The sequence below is a fragment of the Ciona intestinalis genome, chromosome 8 (assembly GCF_000224145.3).
Source record: "Ciona intestinalis chromosome 8, KH, whole genome shotgun sequence".
NCBI lineage: Eukaryota > Metazoa > Chordata > Ascidiacea > Phlebobranchia > Cionidae > Ciona > Ciona intestinalis.
This window is the reverse complement of record NC_020173.2, coordinates 349,217-364,995: the sequence shown is the minus strand read 5'-3', so window position 1 is coordinate 364,995 and position 15,779 is coordinate 349,217. Positions and strand designations below refer to the sequence as shown.

Below are 15,779 nucleotides of genomic sequence, written 5' to 3'. Positions count from 1 at the left end.
GTTAACCCGTGTGATAACGACTGTCATATTCCGGCCACGCGAGGATAAAGTAAGTTACATTCATTCATTCATTCTCTTTTGTGCCGACTTTCCCAGTTGCCTCCTATGTAACTTTGTGTTTTTTATTACTTATGGTATGTAAATTAGGCAAGTCGTAAAGTTTTACGTCTTTGGAGCAATGGAAGTGCTACTGAGTTAGGTAAAATAAGCAGAAGCCTATAATGGCGGCATCAAACTCTGGGTTATGGTAGGCACTAGGCAGACTCGTAACCACTTTTAGCCACGGCGTTGGACATATCTAGTTCAGGTAGGCAATTAACTGCTTCGTACTAAATAAGCAATAAATTGGTAGCGCGGTGTTAGTGTTAATAAAAAATAGGCATTTTTTAATCTAGAGAGTTTGCTATGCAGTGGGAAAATTGTTTTGTATTACTGGCTGGGTCAAAGGAGGTCGCCATCCAGACAGACGCCGGTTGCGATTTTTCCTATTCAATGTGACGGTAGCTTGCATCATGCGTGTTTTAGATTTTCCGTCTACGTGCTACATTGCACGGGATATGCAGCAGTCGTACTGTTAGCACAACCAAAGTGGATATAACTGGAAAGTAGTTTAAATAATGTGTTTAATTAAACTAAAGATTTCATTACAAAACAACGTGTGTTTGGAATTGTGCATGTCGAAATCTAGGGTACAAACCTGGCAATGATTAAGTCATGACAGCATTGCGTCGTGTATGAGGTAACGCATTTGTTGGTTGTGTTATGTTTATTTTGCAGTTACTTTTTGTTCTGTGAGAACACCTATTTTGCAAACAAACTTGTGGTGTTAATGCAGCATTGATATACTATAGAATATACTAGCGAAACCATTGCTTACTCAGCATGGCAAACTTAACCTTTAAAGAGATGCTACTGTCTATTTAAAATCGTTGGGTGTTTCTATAAACGCTCATAGCAATGATTCATAGTCTGTTATGCAACAGCAACGAGGGTTACCTGCTTTAAACTTGTTTTGTATTAGAATAAGTAGTTTAACTGGTTTGACCATTTATCTAGTGAATTGTTTTTGCTTTATGTTAGTTATACTGCTCTTACTTTTGTTTAAATAAGTGGTTGGCTGTTAGTTTTAAAGATATGTTAGTTTAAAATACTGTATTGTTGATGAGGTGTCGTTTTACTGCTTTTAAACGGAAAGGTTTAATATGAACCTAGGTTATTTAGAACTTAAATTAAAGGAAAAAAATAATAAGAGGCTGTCTATGTATATTTTTAAAAACAGCAGTATGTTGTGTTAATGTTAAATTATATAAAATGAATCGTTCTTCACATATAGCTTGAGGGCTTTAGTATGCACCAAGTGAAAATTACTAAGCAATTATTTCTTGTGGCGCAGCTTTGTGTACATGTGTCATGCATTTTAGGTTTATTTATTGTTTGTGGTTCTGGGTGTTTACTACTTCCTGTCACTGCGCTCATTAAGGCCACACGCATAAAGTAAATTACATAATGTACAATATTTTGTAAATAATAAAGATTAGGTTCAACATATGTCAGGTAAAAAATTATTAAAATTCTTATCGTATTTAAATTCATTCATGGCAGTAGTGTGGTATAAAATGTGTTTAAATTTGTTTAAAGCTCCAACATAAAAAGATTTGGCCGCGTCTTAGTTATTAACTTTTTAGTTTTTAGATTTGCAAACTACACCGCTACACCATTTTTATCATCGACAAAAATAGAAACACTGTGAATGGCCATTTTTTAATGGCAGGAAATGTTGAGTCCCCATGACATGTTATACAACAAGCCTAGTTTTCATGAAACATGTAAGTTGCCTGGGAAGGTCTCTCAGGGTAGGCTGGTACTTGAAACAGAAATCAATCCTTATATTTCAGTTTAATTACTATTTTTATTAACAGAAAGTAGGCATTGTAACAAACGGTTTGGTTTAAATTTTATTCCAAAACTAACAAAAGGATGGCAAGCGCTTCAAAATCTACAAGAAAAGGTAAATAATTTATGTTGTCAAAAAGCTTATTTACTTGGTGTTGTTTTCAAAGTTATGACGTATTGTTTAATTGTAAATCTTTAATGTTTGGCTAGGCAAGGACACTAGTTAATACACAGGGGTTTTGTTTTACAAACCTTTTAGTTCAGGTGTGCCCAACCTTTATTGACCCAACGTCACCCAAGATCTACTTTTAAACTAACCAACTGCACGCAGTTTACTAGCCGCAACGTCGCGAATGTCGAAACACCTCTTACCAAAAAATGTACTTTAATTACACAAATTTCAATGACTTTGTTACCAAAACTAGTTGAAATGTTTTTAATATGCAACAAACAAAAAACGTCACACATACAATTATTGCGTCACAAGTCATCTTTAGCGGCGCGTAGTTGCGTTTTTGCAGGAAAATCCCTCTCATAGCACCCGTGTACCGTTCTAAAGTGCCGTTTTCTCTCAGCCATGCTACTGACGTTTGTTGCGTCGCTAACTGTAAGGTTGTCATTAAATTAAAGAGCGTAAAAATTTTGAGAAATTTAGTCAAAAATACTTAGTTCCAGGCACACAGAGTGACTAGTGTACAAATCATGCAGACCAGGTTAAGGAAATTATTGTAAAATAATCGCTATTGTTTCCCGATTCTTCTGTCATAGTAGTCGCCATCTTGGATATTTTTCTGCATGCTGCCGTACAGGTACGTAATTGCCTTTTAACATGTTTTGCATTTTTTGTACAAAGCGTTTAACGATTTGGCAATTGGGCGATTAATTGAGGGCCACAGCAGATGTTTTGATTTTTTTTATTAAACCACTTGCGGTCCAACTGAGATAGGTCCAACACGTTGGGCATGCCTGTTTCTACTCGCTTTGGGGTAACCACATATTTTTACTTTGTTGGTGATCAGTTATGAAGAGTGATTTTTTAAATGCATGGATTACAATTAAGACAACCATATTCATATGGGTGAAAAGGTTACCCTGCTTTTAAGGAGGCAAACCATTGGCATTAAAAAATCAAAATTTGTGTATTGATAAAAACGCTTAAATGTGATGTAAAGGTACGAGGTACCACTACCAACAAAGTTTTAAACAAGGACATAGCTTCTAAAAAAAATCTGTGATAAAAACTGCAAATTCAACCCCGAAAAATTGGTTGTGTGACATTACATGGAATTTCCCATCACTCAACCTGGACAGTTTCTAGTTTCTAAAATACTAAAGAAAATTTAAAACATGATAAAGTTTATATATATATATATTAAAATTGTCTATATATTCGACAAGTGACACAGAAAAAGCATAAAATTTGTATTTGTTTAACGGTTATAGTTCAGTGACTTTTTTTTCTGATTGGAAATTTCATACATTGTTGCACTGTCCAATTGTTTTCACTCTTGCGATTTTTTCAGAAGCTGTTTTATACTTTGAAACTTTGGTAGTACCTTTAGATCTTCTCCATAACAGCATTCTAAATTTGCTGCGGTAGTGTAGTGTAAAGCTGAGGCTTATTGCTTGGTCAGCTGCCAACAGTCCAGGGCTGACATGTCATCTTCGGCGAAGTATGTCTTTCTGTGTCTGTGTACGTAGTTTCATAACTTTCAATGATGTTGAATACGCAGGGTTAAATTAGAGCAGTGTGTACTTTTAGACTGCTTAATAAATGATTCATTCTAATTTCTAATATATGTTGATTATTGATTAACCTTATGTTTGATTAATATGAAACTGCTTAGCAAAGATTTAAAATCTATCATTATGCATTTAAAATTTAAACCAATACACAATTCGATTTTAACTTTAAATTAAATTGTGTATCTTTGCTGACATCTCTATGCTATACTTTTACCTCAGCCAAATCGGCTAGAGGGCACTGCTGCGCTTTTGTACAATCGTTGGTAAATTGTAGGTGTGTGGTGGGCGTGTCTCTCTGCTCGTGTAGCACATCGTTGTCTACGTTTTTATTGTTTTCGCCGTTGAATATAGCTTAGTGCAAAATACTTGTTTTTAAATTTATAGTGAGGAGTACGAATTCCACCAACTTAATGTGTTTTTAGTAGTATCGCCATTATCTGTGTACCTTATGCTAAGTATGATTCGTTGCTCGGTTACATGAAATCCCTCATACACCTATGGATTTAACGCGTGTGTCCTTGTCATATAAAACGACATTGAAAGTTTGAAAAACGTTCGAGCTGTTATCCCCGTGTTACTAGTATTTAGTTTTTACCCGTGTGAACATGCGTCGTGGTCGTGCTTCATGCGTGGTCGGCGCATGCTTTACGTGTGGCCTGAAAACCACGCACGTTTGGCATGTCTCGCGTGCGTATCCTGTAAAATTTCAACTTCCCACCAATGCAGTTGTTTCTTTATGGTAGTTGCTTAGTCGGTCGTGTGATCATTGTAAATCAATGAATAATCAAAATTGTAACACAACGTGGTAATTTTACCGTTCTGTTTCTATTAATACTGGTAATTTTATTAAACGGAACAGAAAATTTCGAATAGATAATATACACCCCGCACGTATTATTGTAATTTACTGCCTCGTCGAACCTCATTAGTTAATGGAAAGTTTTAAACGCGTCGTGTTTATGTCGTCATATGTACTTCCGCTCAAGTTTCGGGAGGGTTATTTCGTGTGACTCAGGCTCGTGCTGTTGCAATTTCTGATATTTGCATAAACCACAAAACATAATAAAGCTCTGCATAGCAGAAAGTTCCAGTAAATGTGCACAGTGCATTTTCAATAGGTTTTAAATCGCCGTTAACATCGACTAGCTGGAAGGCAATCTATTTATTTTGAACTACAGATAAGAAATACGCGCAACGTGCTTTCCATGAAATAGTTTTATAAGAATTATCCCAGTTTGGTTTCACCTCGTCAGCGTGAAGAACAAGCCAATATCTATTTTAGTCCGATGTGTTTTGTCTCGAGTGTCTTTACATCGGGCTTGAACCCTTCAGCAACCATGCCCCCTTTACTGTGCCATCGATTGTGTTTCGTACCCGCGCGTTTCCAACAGTGACCTAACAATTGAGGCGGCCTTCTGTTGCGGGAAACAAAAGCGAGAGAAGCCTTTTTTTTCTACCTGTTACGCAACGGAATATAACAGCCATGCCACTCTATAGGTTACTGTAGGACGATCCATTGGTTCGTATGAACTCGGCATGCGTGAATTCAGGGTTACAGACGATGTAATGACAGGGAAAGGTGAATGTTTTCCGCAGATCATTTTTAACGCGCTTCCATGGGCGACGTTTATATGCTACCCTTACTTCAAATACAGCGTGCACTTGTTTGGTTGTCAGACAGTCGTAGTAAAATCAAAAACAGCCTTAGGGGATTATCAGTAATTCTGACTGGAAAGCACTATAGTACTGATTAATTAAATGTGAGAATAATTCAGTAAAATTCCCTCAGTGGTTTAATAAGGGTACCATAGTTTATCTGCTGTACAAAAAAATTATTTTAAAACTCCAAAACTGTTCAAACGAAAGTCTCAATCATGCCTGTAGCATCAGGTTTGTAACTACAATGTCTTGTTTTGTTGTTTTTATCAATTCCTGTTTAACCACAGTGTCAGTTTAATAACAATTTACTCTTTGTAGCTTAGGCTCATGATGTATATTTAGCTTGGTATATTGTGAGAAACAGGAAGCTACTTGTATATTGTGGTTGGTTAGATTAATAGACACATTGACAGCCATGTATAGTCCATCGTCCATGATGTATTTTATGTAGACTCGTACTTTTTTACTTAAACTTTTAATAGCTTAGTATCTTTTAACATTGTATATGGCTGTTCATTTACTATTTGTATTTCCAGTTGTGTGCCATCTATATCCAGAATTCTTAGCTATTTTTGGAAAAATGCCAGCAGTAGGTTTTTACTTGTGGGGTGTCACTTACATAAGGTTCGCACGGTACCCTTTATAACCAATCTATTATTAACAGGATGTGGTCCAAAACACAGCAACTCACCTACAATAATAGTTATGGTTGGTCTTCCTGCAAGAGGGAAAACATATATTGGTAAAAAGTTGTCAAGATACCTCAACTGGGTTGGTGTCAACACAAAAGGTAGGGAGAATTACAGTGTTGTTTTGCAAGGAATGTCTCCATGAATCTACTTTTTAGGACTTTGATCCCATGGTGTGATTCACATTAACCAAAGTTTCAGTTCCAAACTCCAGAGTTATTGTACAAACAAAATTGCCATTCATTCAACTTTACTTTAAATACAAATGATTTTAATTCCTAAAATTGTTCTGTTTTGTGCCTCTACTAACTTAACAAATTAATTAGAATTGAATATTATTTGGTAATCAGCCATTGAAGATACAAAATATTTTAGCATGCCTGATGCCATCTGTCTTTACAATTTGAGAAAAAAATGTGAAGTTTGATCTTAATGGCTTAACGCTTATAGTAGTATTAGTGTAACTTAAAAAAATATTTTTTTTAGATTGGAAGGATTTATAAGCCCAACTGTTTTCTGTTTTACAGTATTCAATGTTGGACAATATAGGCGGGAAACTGTCAAATTCAAGTCACATGATTTTTTCCGCACTGATAATGAAGAAGCGATGAAGATAAGAAAGTAGGATTTGGTGCTGAGTGAATAAGTCTATTATTCATGTACCAATAATCCACTCATCCATTGTTTATCAGCAGTTACTTTTAAAGACCATTTCTGCTCTCTGCAGATGAAGCATAAGGCTTTGCCATCTTATAAATAAAAATGATCCGTTCCATATTATAAGCCAACAAGCATAAAAATACTGTAAACTGTTCATGATCTTTCAATTGCTATTTAAGTCTTGTAACTACAGTCGTTAATGAAGCTCATATGCATTAATATTTAATTAGCTCTCTGTACCTGGTCGATAATGTCTGTCAGATCATATATAAGTGTAGCTGTATATTTTACTTTACAGGCAATGTGCAATGGAGGCATTGAAAGATGTGTGCAAGTGGTTGAAGGGAAACGGAATGATTGCAGTAAGTGTTGGGATAATTAGCCATGCTTCCTAATTAGTATGTTGTTTAGTCAACTTGAAACACTTTGCAAGCCACTGCCTTTTAAAGGCACTGCCAAGCTTGGGACTAGTAAAGTCTTTGTGCTAAGGGCGACTCACACTAAACCAGCATATCTTGGTATCCTCTATGTTTTTATACAGCAACCATTTTAAAATGGATATGGCTCACTGCCCCACTTTGACCTATTGATTTACTTCTCATCCCAGATTGTAATCACGTTTTATTGATTATCAGTATTTAGTAATCACCTCCACTCATACACATTGAATTCAGGTCTATGACGCAACCAATACGACACGAGCAAGAAGAAACGATATTTTAGACTTTGCGGAGGAACATTGTTTTAGGGTTGGTGTTAATATCTATACATTTATTGCGTAATACACTGAACACTAATTAAATGCCAACTAAGTTTTTAGGCCATGACCCAGAGTTGTTGAACCACTTTGCTAAATGAAATTTGTACAGAATCAGTGTTTTTATAGTTTGTATGACAAAGTGTATCTTATTAAGCCTTACCATAAACCAAAACTGTAAAGTCTTGATTTCCAAAGGTGTTTTTCGTGGAATCGATTTGTGACGACCCGACAGTTGTTGAACAAAATGTGGCAGAGGTGAAAGTGAATGGTCCTGATTATCGGGACACAGATCCAGATGCTGCCATGGAGGATTTCAAACTTCGTATAGCTCATTATAAAGAGTCTTACGAGACGATTGACCCAACCATTGATGAGTAAGTAAAGTTGTGTGCCACACAGAATATAATGATAAGGTTTAGTGTGCTGTGTCACCTAACAGAAAAGAATATACCTGCAAAGTATTTCACAAGTTATAATCATCCCACATATAAAATCTAATTGAAATACGGTTGACAGCTGAATTATCAAAGTGGGGAAAAGTACTTTGTAATCTTTGTATATCACATTCTATAATACTTTCAATTTGTGTTGGGATATTAAAGTCTGTCTTTATCATTCCAGTGATCTTTCCTACATCAAGATAATTGATGTAGGTCGTAGGTTCATGGTGAACAGGGTAGCTGATCATATACAAAGTCGTATTGTGTATTACCTCATGAATATTCATATACAACCAAGATCTATCTACTTGTGCAGAGTAAGATATTTGTTTTTAAAACTTATTTTTATGTTTCTTGGAGCATTTGTAATCAGTAATCAAATCAGTAATCAGTAACACTAAGTGAATAACAAAATTAATTTTAAATGAAAAATTGGTGTCCCTAGATTCTTCTTAAAGACTAACTGCATATGAATTATAAATATTCACTTCACTGCCATTTTAACAAGTATTGACAAAACTTTGGGCATGTGAGCTTGTCCTAATTTTAGATTACTTGGCACGCTTTACATTGTGGGTGAATTTATTACGCTCAAGTTATAACATGTATGGTTTTTACATAGATTACATAGGACGCTATTACCGGCTATTACACTCAATGTGTATGTAAGGGTTTAGAAACAATGATATATTGATTGTTTCAGCATGGTGAAAGTGAAATGAACATCAAAGGAAGGATAGGAGGAGATTCATCACTATCTCAAAATGGAAGAGAGGTATTTAGTCTGAACAACCTGAACTGCATGTTTTGTATTCTTGTAGAACCTTGAAACAATTATAAATATTTTTTGTTTTGTTTATAGTTTGCTGTAGAATTGGGTACATTTATTAAGAAGCAAGATATAAAGGGATTGACAGTCTGGACGAGTGAATTAAAACGCACAGGTGAAACTGCCGTACATATCGGTGCACCGAGTGAAAAATGGAAAGCCCTAAATGAAATAAGTGCAGTAAGTTATTTTCTTGCTGCTCTGTACAGGTTGCATGCTTATAGAAAGTGACTCATTAATAAATAACTGGTAAATTGTAACAGTAACCATAGTTGTACTTGCTAAAACAAGATAACTATTTCTGTTTTACTAATTATAATACTTTGTTGCTACATCCTAAAAGCGGTTTTTTTTTACTTCAAAAATGCATTATTTTACCCTTTCACATAACAAAAAATTAAAGAAAAATTCCATTTCATACTTTTGTCCTCAGGGTGTCTGTGAAAGCATGACGTATGCGGAAATCCAACGGAATTTTCCAGAAGAATTTGCTCTTCGAGATCAAGATAAATACCATTACAGATATCCAATGGGAGAGGTATTGCATTGATTTATGTTTTTTTTTTGCTATTTAATGCAAATGCCGCTATTAAAGTATGCAATTGTAATATTAAAGTACTATTTAAGAAGGGGCTGCAAAAGATAGCATTTGATATTTTTAACCAAAGTCATTTCATTCACAGTCCTACCATGATCTTGTGACAAGACTGGAACCAGTGATCATGGTAAGTGGTTCTACTGTACAATAAACTACTGTGGTGATAATCGCTCATATGAAATGTTGGGACCCGATGGTTTAATTCCAATATACACTGCCCCGCTGAAAGTAAACTTGTGTTGCAGGAATTGGAACGTTCGGAGAATGTGTTAGTGATTTGTCATCAAGCAGTTATGAGATGTGTGCTTGCATATTACCTGGATGAAACTTCAGGTGTGTTACATTTTGGTTGATTTGTTGGTTTGTGGTTTCTTTTTAAATGCAGCTCATGTCATTTTGAAAACATTTACAAAACATGTTTTCATGTTGCGTTAAGTTAAACTAAAATTTGTTTTTTAATTTCCACTCATAGAACGACTTCCTTATCTTGAGTGTCCACTGCATACTGTAATGAAACTGACACCCGTTGCTTATGGATGTAAAGTCGAAAGTTTTCCTCTTGGTATAAATGCAGTCGACACGCATAGACCAAAACCTCAGGTAAATTGATATCTGTTAACCAGATTAGTTATATGTGTGTATTTTGTTGCGCATTTTGTCAAGTGGTTTAGATGATCTAGAAATGTAGAATAAGTGCACAGCTAGTGTGTGCCGGTGTAAAAGGTATTTCAAACTTAAAAAGGATGCTAGTCCCTCGATGGTACCCATTGATGACCCTGTGTGTGATATCTGTGGCCCACTGGAAGCTGAGACAGCAATTTCAAAGAACGAGTCTGAAACTTCCCGATCAACTTGGCGCCCCACAAGCGCAAGTTCTTCACAGATAGAACGTCTGATGAAGAAACGTTCGAACGTTGCGAGAGCGGCGTTAAGGGATGAAGTGATCTACCCTCGGCCAGGCGATGTAGCATCTGTCAACTCTCTCGTCACTCTCGCTTCGTTCTTCAGACGTCCAGCAACAGCTGTAGAACACAGAGAGACAGAATTGAACTTGGAGAGAAGGCCAAGTTCAGATTAGCGCAGGTGTAAATTTGAATCATTACTTAAGACTTTGTAATTTACCTAAATATCATGGAAGCATGTTACCACGTGATGCTTGTCTTTTTTGGTTAAGGTCATTAAAAATTGTGGGCATTATAAATAGTTAATATAGGCCCTTCTTACCTTCTCACAACTAAATATAGGTCCTCCTCACGTGTAATAACTTGTCACAGACTTTGGCTTTACAGTTACAATATTACTATGACGAGTTTGGAGGGGTGTTGCTTCAGCGAATACGTTGATCATTTACTTGCGAACTACATTCTATAAATAGCGCGCTGTGTCTAAGACTATTTTGCATTGTCATGCTATACAAACAAATCACCCCAGTTTAACATGGACCGTAATGGAACTGTGCACACCGGTCTTCAGTAAGCACCGACATGAAACCAGTCAAAACGGGTCCATAGGTTCATGTTAAGCTGTGCTGGTTCCATACGTTCCCTGTTTAACTGAGTGATGTTTGTTGCGCAGACAATATCGGTCATGTGTCACAACCCAACCATGAAGGACCAGGAACAGCACAAACACTTGGTAAGTATTTTATTATTTAATTTTTATCACATTTGTTGGAATACAGTGTTTGCTTATTTAATTTAACACATAATTTAATTTTATCACATTTGTTGGAATATAGTGTTTGCTTGATTTAATTTAGTCCAATGTTTTAACTAACAACATAAAGAAAGAGTTCGTAAAGAATTTTTTCGTTTTACAGATCACTGACCACCGCATCCACCATAGTTTTCAAATCTCTGAAGCTGACAGCCCTGCTTCCATCTCCTAATGCTCCCACTCCTACTTTTTTCTGAGTGCTCGCACTGCCTCGATATTTTACTCAGTGCTGTACCACGTCTTCCCCCTTCCCTTATTCATCGGCCATCTTCCATTCTTTTGCCATCCTTCTTCTTTCATTTGTATTTAGTTCAATGTTACTTAGCTGTGTTTACTCTCATGTGTAAGAAAATTAGACATGTTGCACCTGTACATTAGCCTAAGTCATCTTTTATATATGTTTAATATCGTCAAGGTATATTCCACGTCAACAGCTAGCTGTGGGGTCGGCGTATACATTCGGCTTTGCTTGCCAGTTGCGTTTATATCTAGTTCATATTTTAGGCTCTGCGTTTTAGCCTCCTGTTATAAAATGAATTAGCATTCCTGTTTTAGCTTTTGTTTTTTCGATGCAGTCTCCTCTGCAATATGTTCGTTCAGTGTTATTGTCGATATAAAGTATAAATATTTATTTCGTTTTAAGAGGTTCATTATTACTTCAACAGATTTTCTTTCTTGCAATCTTTAGCATAGCTATATCGAAATATATCTAACGAACCATTCCTTTACATTGGATAATATCCTGTTTTTTAACCTTTTTGTGGTTCTGAAAGTTCATTTTCAACAGTTTTATTGTATTAAACATAATTAAAGCTTTGATGAAACATCTGCCCAGTTTTCAGGAATGCAATAATTCCCTTTTAGTTGTGTTTTATTCTCTTGTTTAATAAAATGTTGTCCACTTTATTTTGTACTTGTTATTTTGTGCTGTGCAACACTACAAAATTTTAAGAAGCTTTAGTATGGTTGTGTAGGTACACGTGCAGTATTAATATCCCACCCACGTTTAAAGTTTCTTTCATATTAATAACAGGTATGCTGTTGTTTGTTGTATTTTTTTTTACGTTAGCAATTCTATAAGTTATTTTAAATAAATAGAAGTAACTGTTTTCGAAAAAATCTTTATTAAACAAAAACTCCCATTTACCCTTAGAATGTCTCAACAACCCGGGAGCCCGACAAAGCTTTGGAAACCACCCCCGATTATCCAATTAAGGAGCAAATCAACTCTTCCGCGGAGGAATCTGAATCCTCATCAGAGGATGAAGCATCAACGGAGAGCTCACAAAGACTGAATAGCAGAAAGCGCACTTTTAGTTTTCCTGGTTCCAACATCAAACTCACGATCAGCAAACAGTTGTATTTCAGCAACCCTGATTCTGTAAAACGTAAATCTCGTTCTCGCCATCGTTCTGACTCAGTTAGTGGAAATCCTTCTATTTTAAGCTCTGCAGATATAAGAAGAGGTAGCAGCGTTCCTCTATTTAACGAGCGAATATCCGAAGCTTCCTCAGAAGAAGAGGATTTGAAAGATGATCCACTGCCATCTGAAGATTTAAAATTGGTTCAATTTAGTTTTGGCGTTGAAAACGATGATTATACTGGTTTAGAAGATGAAGTACCGCTTGAATAAGTGTTCACTACTGCTTCGACGAGCTTGTAAATTCTGCTATGATCACCTCCTTACCACATCCGTGCAGAAGAAACAACAAAAAAGCTAGTTATGCTGCAGTCAAATGCAACACAACTGCAATACACATTTTATTAGAGATTTATGGTTCGCTGTTAAGGGTTGTCAGATGTTCATTAACAGAACTCCTTTTTTTAACAACCTTGGGTAATTGTAAATGCGTGTATTCTGTTATCTGGTGTTGGTTTGTTTTTCAAAATCGTTGCTTTTTAATGTTTCCCAATCGCACTTGTAATTTTCAATTTATTTGCTGCATTTCGCCGAGTTTGCAGTACAAAGTTGTTTGACTGCTTACAAACTATCAAACAACTCTTTATGTTTTAGCTCCGCTGTAAGCTTTTTTTTCAAATATCGTTGTTGCAGTTTAGATTTAAGAAAATTAGGTTTGTACGTACTTGTATACCTTTTAACTCCAACCTATCCAACCATGCACTTTACTGTATATGGATTTTGCCCTTTTCTTACCTGTTTTTAATTTTCGTTTGAAACTTTCTTTCTGTCTAATGCCACGCTTGTTTTGCTTATCTTATTAAAACTAATTTTTGCTGTCACAGAGAAACAAGTATTGAATGCCAAAAATTAAAATTTTATCTCTTGTAGGAAAAATACTATACATAAAAACTGTATTTTTACATGGGCTAACAATACACAATTCAAATTTTGAGACTGTATTTTTATTCATAGCGGCGCAGTCCGTTGAGAATATACCGCCAACCATTACTTTGTATTTGTTCTGTCTGCCACCCATATTTTATACCGGTATGTGGTGTACGCGAGCACCTTGCATGTTGTGGTCGGGTCGTCAGCACGAACCACCGAGTATTTACAATTCCGTCGCTCTGTTCGGCAATTCTCTACCCAACTGGTCGGTCGTGGATACCTAAAATCAAAATAAATGTTGGGTAAACAATAGGGTACATGGGGCAAGATACTTTCTAAATCTTATTTTTATGGATTCCGGTTTGATTTTAAAAACTTAGTTGCACAAGACAAAATATGTTTAAACTTGATTTTTAAAACGTACAATATAGTTTCGTGATATTCACGTGTATTTCTAATAAAATCATTTAATAAAGACAATCAACAAGGATGTTGAACTGTTCCTTCTCACCCTGTCTGTGTACGAGCCGCCAAATAAGCGGAATCCTGAATAAGCTATGTTTTGTGTGTTTAATATACACTTTTTCAAAGTGTTGTTAATTAATAAATATATAGTAAAAAATGGTATTATCCAAAAACATCTATATCTGTTATATATTGGGCAACACGTCCTAAGGCATCCCATTTCACCTCACCCTACAATAATTGAGTTGGCACGGATTTTGTTTTTAATTAGAAATGTAGAGAGTGTGAGTTAAAACCACATAAATTGATTGGCGTTATGCGTTACAGTTTACAATCTCAACCGACCTCCAAAAGGTTGTTTTTATATCAAGATCAGGCTATACTACACCTTGGTTTAAATGCCTTTACACGTGCTTTACAAGTGTGTAAGTGTAGCCATGTATGAATAACAAACGCTAACTAACATTGTTTTTGAAACATTTTTACTGTGGAGATCACTGGTGTCTATCAGTTGAACAGCGACGGCAGTGATCGCTACTGGCTTGTTAAATACTTTTAAAGTTAAATACAGATTAACTATAACCACTTCTGACTCGGTCAATTGCGGAAATCATTCCCACTTCAGTTGTGCAATTCGAAACTAATTTATACGTTTCATTTGCCTAGTATTCTCAGGGTTACAATATTGCAACGATGAAAGGGTATAGTATCCAATACACATGCGTATAACCCAAATATAAATTATAATCAAATCCCCATTTGGAATTGATTAACGTGTAATAAACCTGCGTTTGATATAACACGTCCAGTCCCTGCAATCATTATGCATTGATACTTTACATGCAACGCTCTGAGTGGTTCGCATTTCTTCTGTGTAACTGGATTAGGGAAACAGCGTTTTTCATTTAGTGTAGTTGCTAAGACTTTAACTCGGACAGGAATTCAAATGTGCTTCGATTTTTCAACGATTACAGAAACGTTGAACTCCTTACAGGTTTACAGCAAGTGTGTATATATATATAGCAAGTATAGTTGATAAAAAGGCATTTCTTACGTTTTGCAATCCTGCCAAAGCGATCCATTCTTCATAACACAGCGGCAGATTTTACATCCCTTGCCTGGACTCTCCTTCCATTTATATCGGAGTCTTGCCTTGGACCAGGTACAAGGACCTGTCAAAGTAAGAATAATTCCTTTTTTTAATCTTTATAAAGATGTTGCGGCGTTTTTTTTTTTTTAATTTTAAACTCGATTTAAATATAGGGCTCAAACTGAATTCGATAATTTAAACAACATTGTATTCATAGCAACCGTATGAAACATTTTAAACTTACTGCTGGTTAACGGTTTGTAATCTGAAAATACCCTTCCCGCATTAAGGACCACAATAAGACAAGCTAGAACTAGCAGTATCTTCGACATGCTACCCAGACGATGTTAAAAGACGACACTGGTTGCTATATTCGTGTTAGTTACGAATGGCCAGTCATTTCTCACCTGATTGTTAATTACTCTGGCATCGGGTGACCCAGAAGCTATAACGTGCCAATTAAACAGCATAACTTGTATTGGCCGATTTTACCAAAAAATGTAGCTTTACTATATATTAGACATATTTGTCCATTATAGCATGTTTAGCAGTCTTATACATTGTAGTTGCTTGGCTGCGTAAGCTGGTCTCTGTTTACATAAATTTTATATTTAAACAGCTAAATAATAAATACCAAGAATTTAGTTTCTTACCTAAATGAGAAGCCTGCCATATATGCTGCGAATATTTGGTTTTAACCTTAAAAGAACCTGCCTTTTACATAAGAATAATTAAATGTTACTCACCAACGCTATCCCGTTTTGCTGGTTTGTTTCGGGCTTGCAACGCGGCATCATATCTCACAGCCACAAGCACAATCACAGGCGCTATGCAAATGCATTAAACTAGGTTAGCATACCATTTACAATTTTACACAATTAAAATATTAAACACCGTCGAGTATAAATCGATACTCCTTTGCTTCCTAAATATGGAATTAGCAT

General features: G+C 35.8%; 2 protein-coding genes and 1 long non-coding RNA gene across 7 annotated transcripts; 1 reads left to right on the top strand and 2 right to left on the bottom strand.

Annotated features, from left to right (window-relative positions):
* Positions 1 to 1,686: 1,686 nt before the first annotated feature.
* Positions 1,687 to 13,344, top strand: LOC100184331 (6-phosphofructo-2-kinase/fructose-2,6-bisphosphatase 1). Of its 5 annotated transcripts, XR_003396066.1 has the most exons (17): positions 1,688 to 1,826; positions 1,920 to 2,008; positions 5,963 to 6,088; positions 6,515 to 6,608; positions 6,946 to 7,009; positions 7,322 to 7,396; positions 7,603 to 7,781; positions 8,029 to 8,164; positions 8,551 to 8,622; positions 8,710 to 8,856; positions 9,110 to 9,214; positions 9,360 to 9,401; positions 9,520 to 9,607; positions 9,747 to 9,874; positions 10,017 to 10,357; positions 10,850 to 10,909; positions 11,094 to 11,896. XR_003396066.1 is itself a non-coding variant. In XM_026835349.1 (16 exons), the coding sequence occupies exons 2-15, from the start codon at positions 1,978 to 1,980 to the stop codon at positions 10,350 to 10,352; spliced, it is 1,623 nt and encodes a 540-aa protein (XP_026691150.1). In that variant the 5' UTR covers positions 1,687 to 1,826; positions 1,920 to 1,977; the 3' UTR covers positions 10,353 to 10,357; positions 12,144 to 12,290. The 5 variants fall into 5 exon arrangements, 4 of the variants coding, with proteins under 4 accessions (XP_026691150.1, XP_002128936.1, XP_009859211.1 ...); XM_026835349.1 differs by lacking the exons at positions 10,850 to 10,909; positions 11,094 to 11,896 and adding an exon at positions 12,144 to 12,290 and having other exon boundaries at positions 1,687 to 1,826; XM_009860909.3 differs by lacking the exon at positions 10,017 to 10,357 and having other exon boundaries at positions 1,699 to 1,826.
* LOC113474405 lies at positions 3,017 to 5,423 on the bottom strand. Its single transcript, XR_003396067.1, has 2 exons — positions 4,885 to 5,423; positions 3,017 to 3,582 (listed from the first exon to the last, which is right to left on the bottom strand). It is a non-coding gene; the product is annotated as an uncharacterized LOC113474405 (long non-coding RNA).
* LOC100181964 lies at positions 13,333 to 15,211 on the bottom strand. The gene is made up of 3 exons (XM_002129106.5): positions 15,080 to 15,211; positions 14,800 to 14,917; positions 13,333 to 13,560 (listed from the first exon to the last, which is right to left on the bottom strand). The coding sequence occupies exons 1-3, from the start codon at positions 15,165 to 15,167 to the stop codon at positions 13,398 to 13,400; spliced, it is 369 nt and encodes a 122-aa protein (XP_002129142.1). The 5' UTR covers positions 15,168 to 15,211; the 3' UTR covers positions 13,333 to 13,397.
* Positions 15,212 to 15,779: the final 568 nt, after the last annotated feature.

What these genes read in the sequence shown, in the direction of transcription:
- LOC100181964 (XM_002129106.5), bottom strand. Translation starts at nt 15,167, where the DNA reads ATGTCGAAGATACTGCTAGTTCTAGCTTGTCTTATTGTGGTCCTTAAT. An exon ending in TTACAAACCGTTAACCAGCA is followed by an intron (nt 14,918 to 15,079) that starts GTAAGTTTAAAA and finishes TTACTTTGACAG; the next exon opens with GTCCTTGTACCTGGTCCAAG. An exon ending in CTTTGGCAGGATTGCAAAAC is followed by an intron (nt 13,561 to 14,799) that starts GTAAGAAATGCC and finishes TTTTGATTTTAG; the next exon opens with GTATCCACGACCGACCAGTT.
- LOC100184331 (XM_002128900.4), top strand. Translation starts at nt 1,978, where the DNA reads ATGGCAAGCGCTTCAAAATCTACAAGAAAAG. An exon ending in TATCTCAAAATGGAAGAGAG is followed by an intron (nt 8,623 to 8,709) that starts GTATTTAGTCTG and finishes TTTTGTTTATAG; the next exon opens with TTTGCTGTAGAATTGGGTAC. An exon ending in ACAGATATCCAATGGGAGAG is followed by an intron (nt 9,215 to 9,359) that starts GTATTGCATTGA and finishes TTTCATTCACAG; the next exon opens with TCCTACCATGATCTTGTGAC.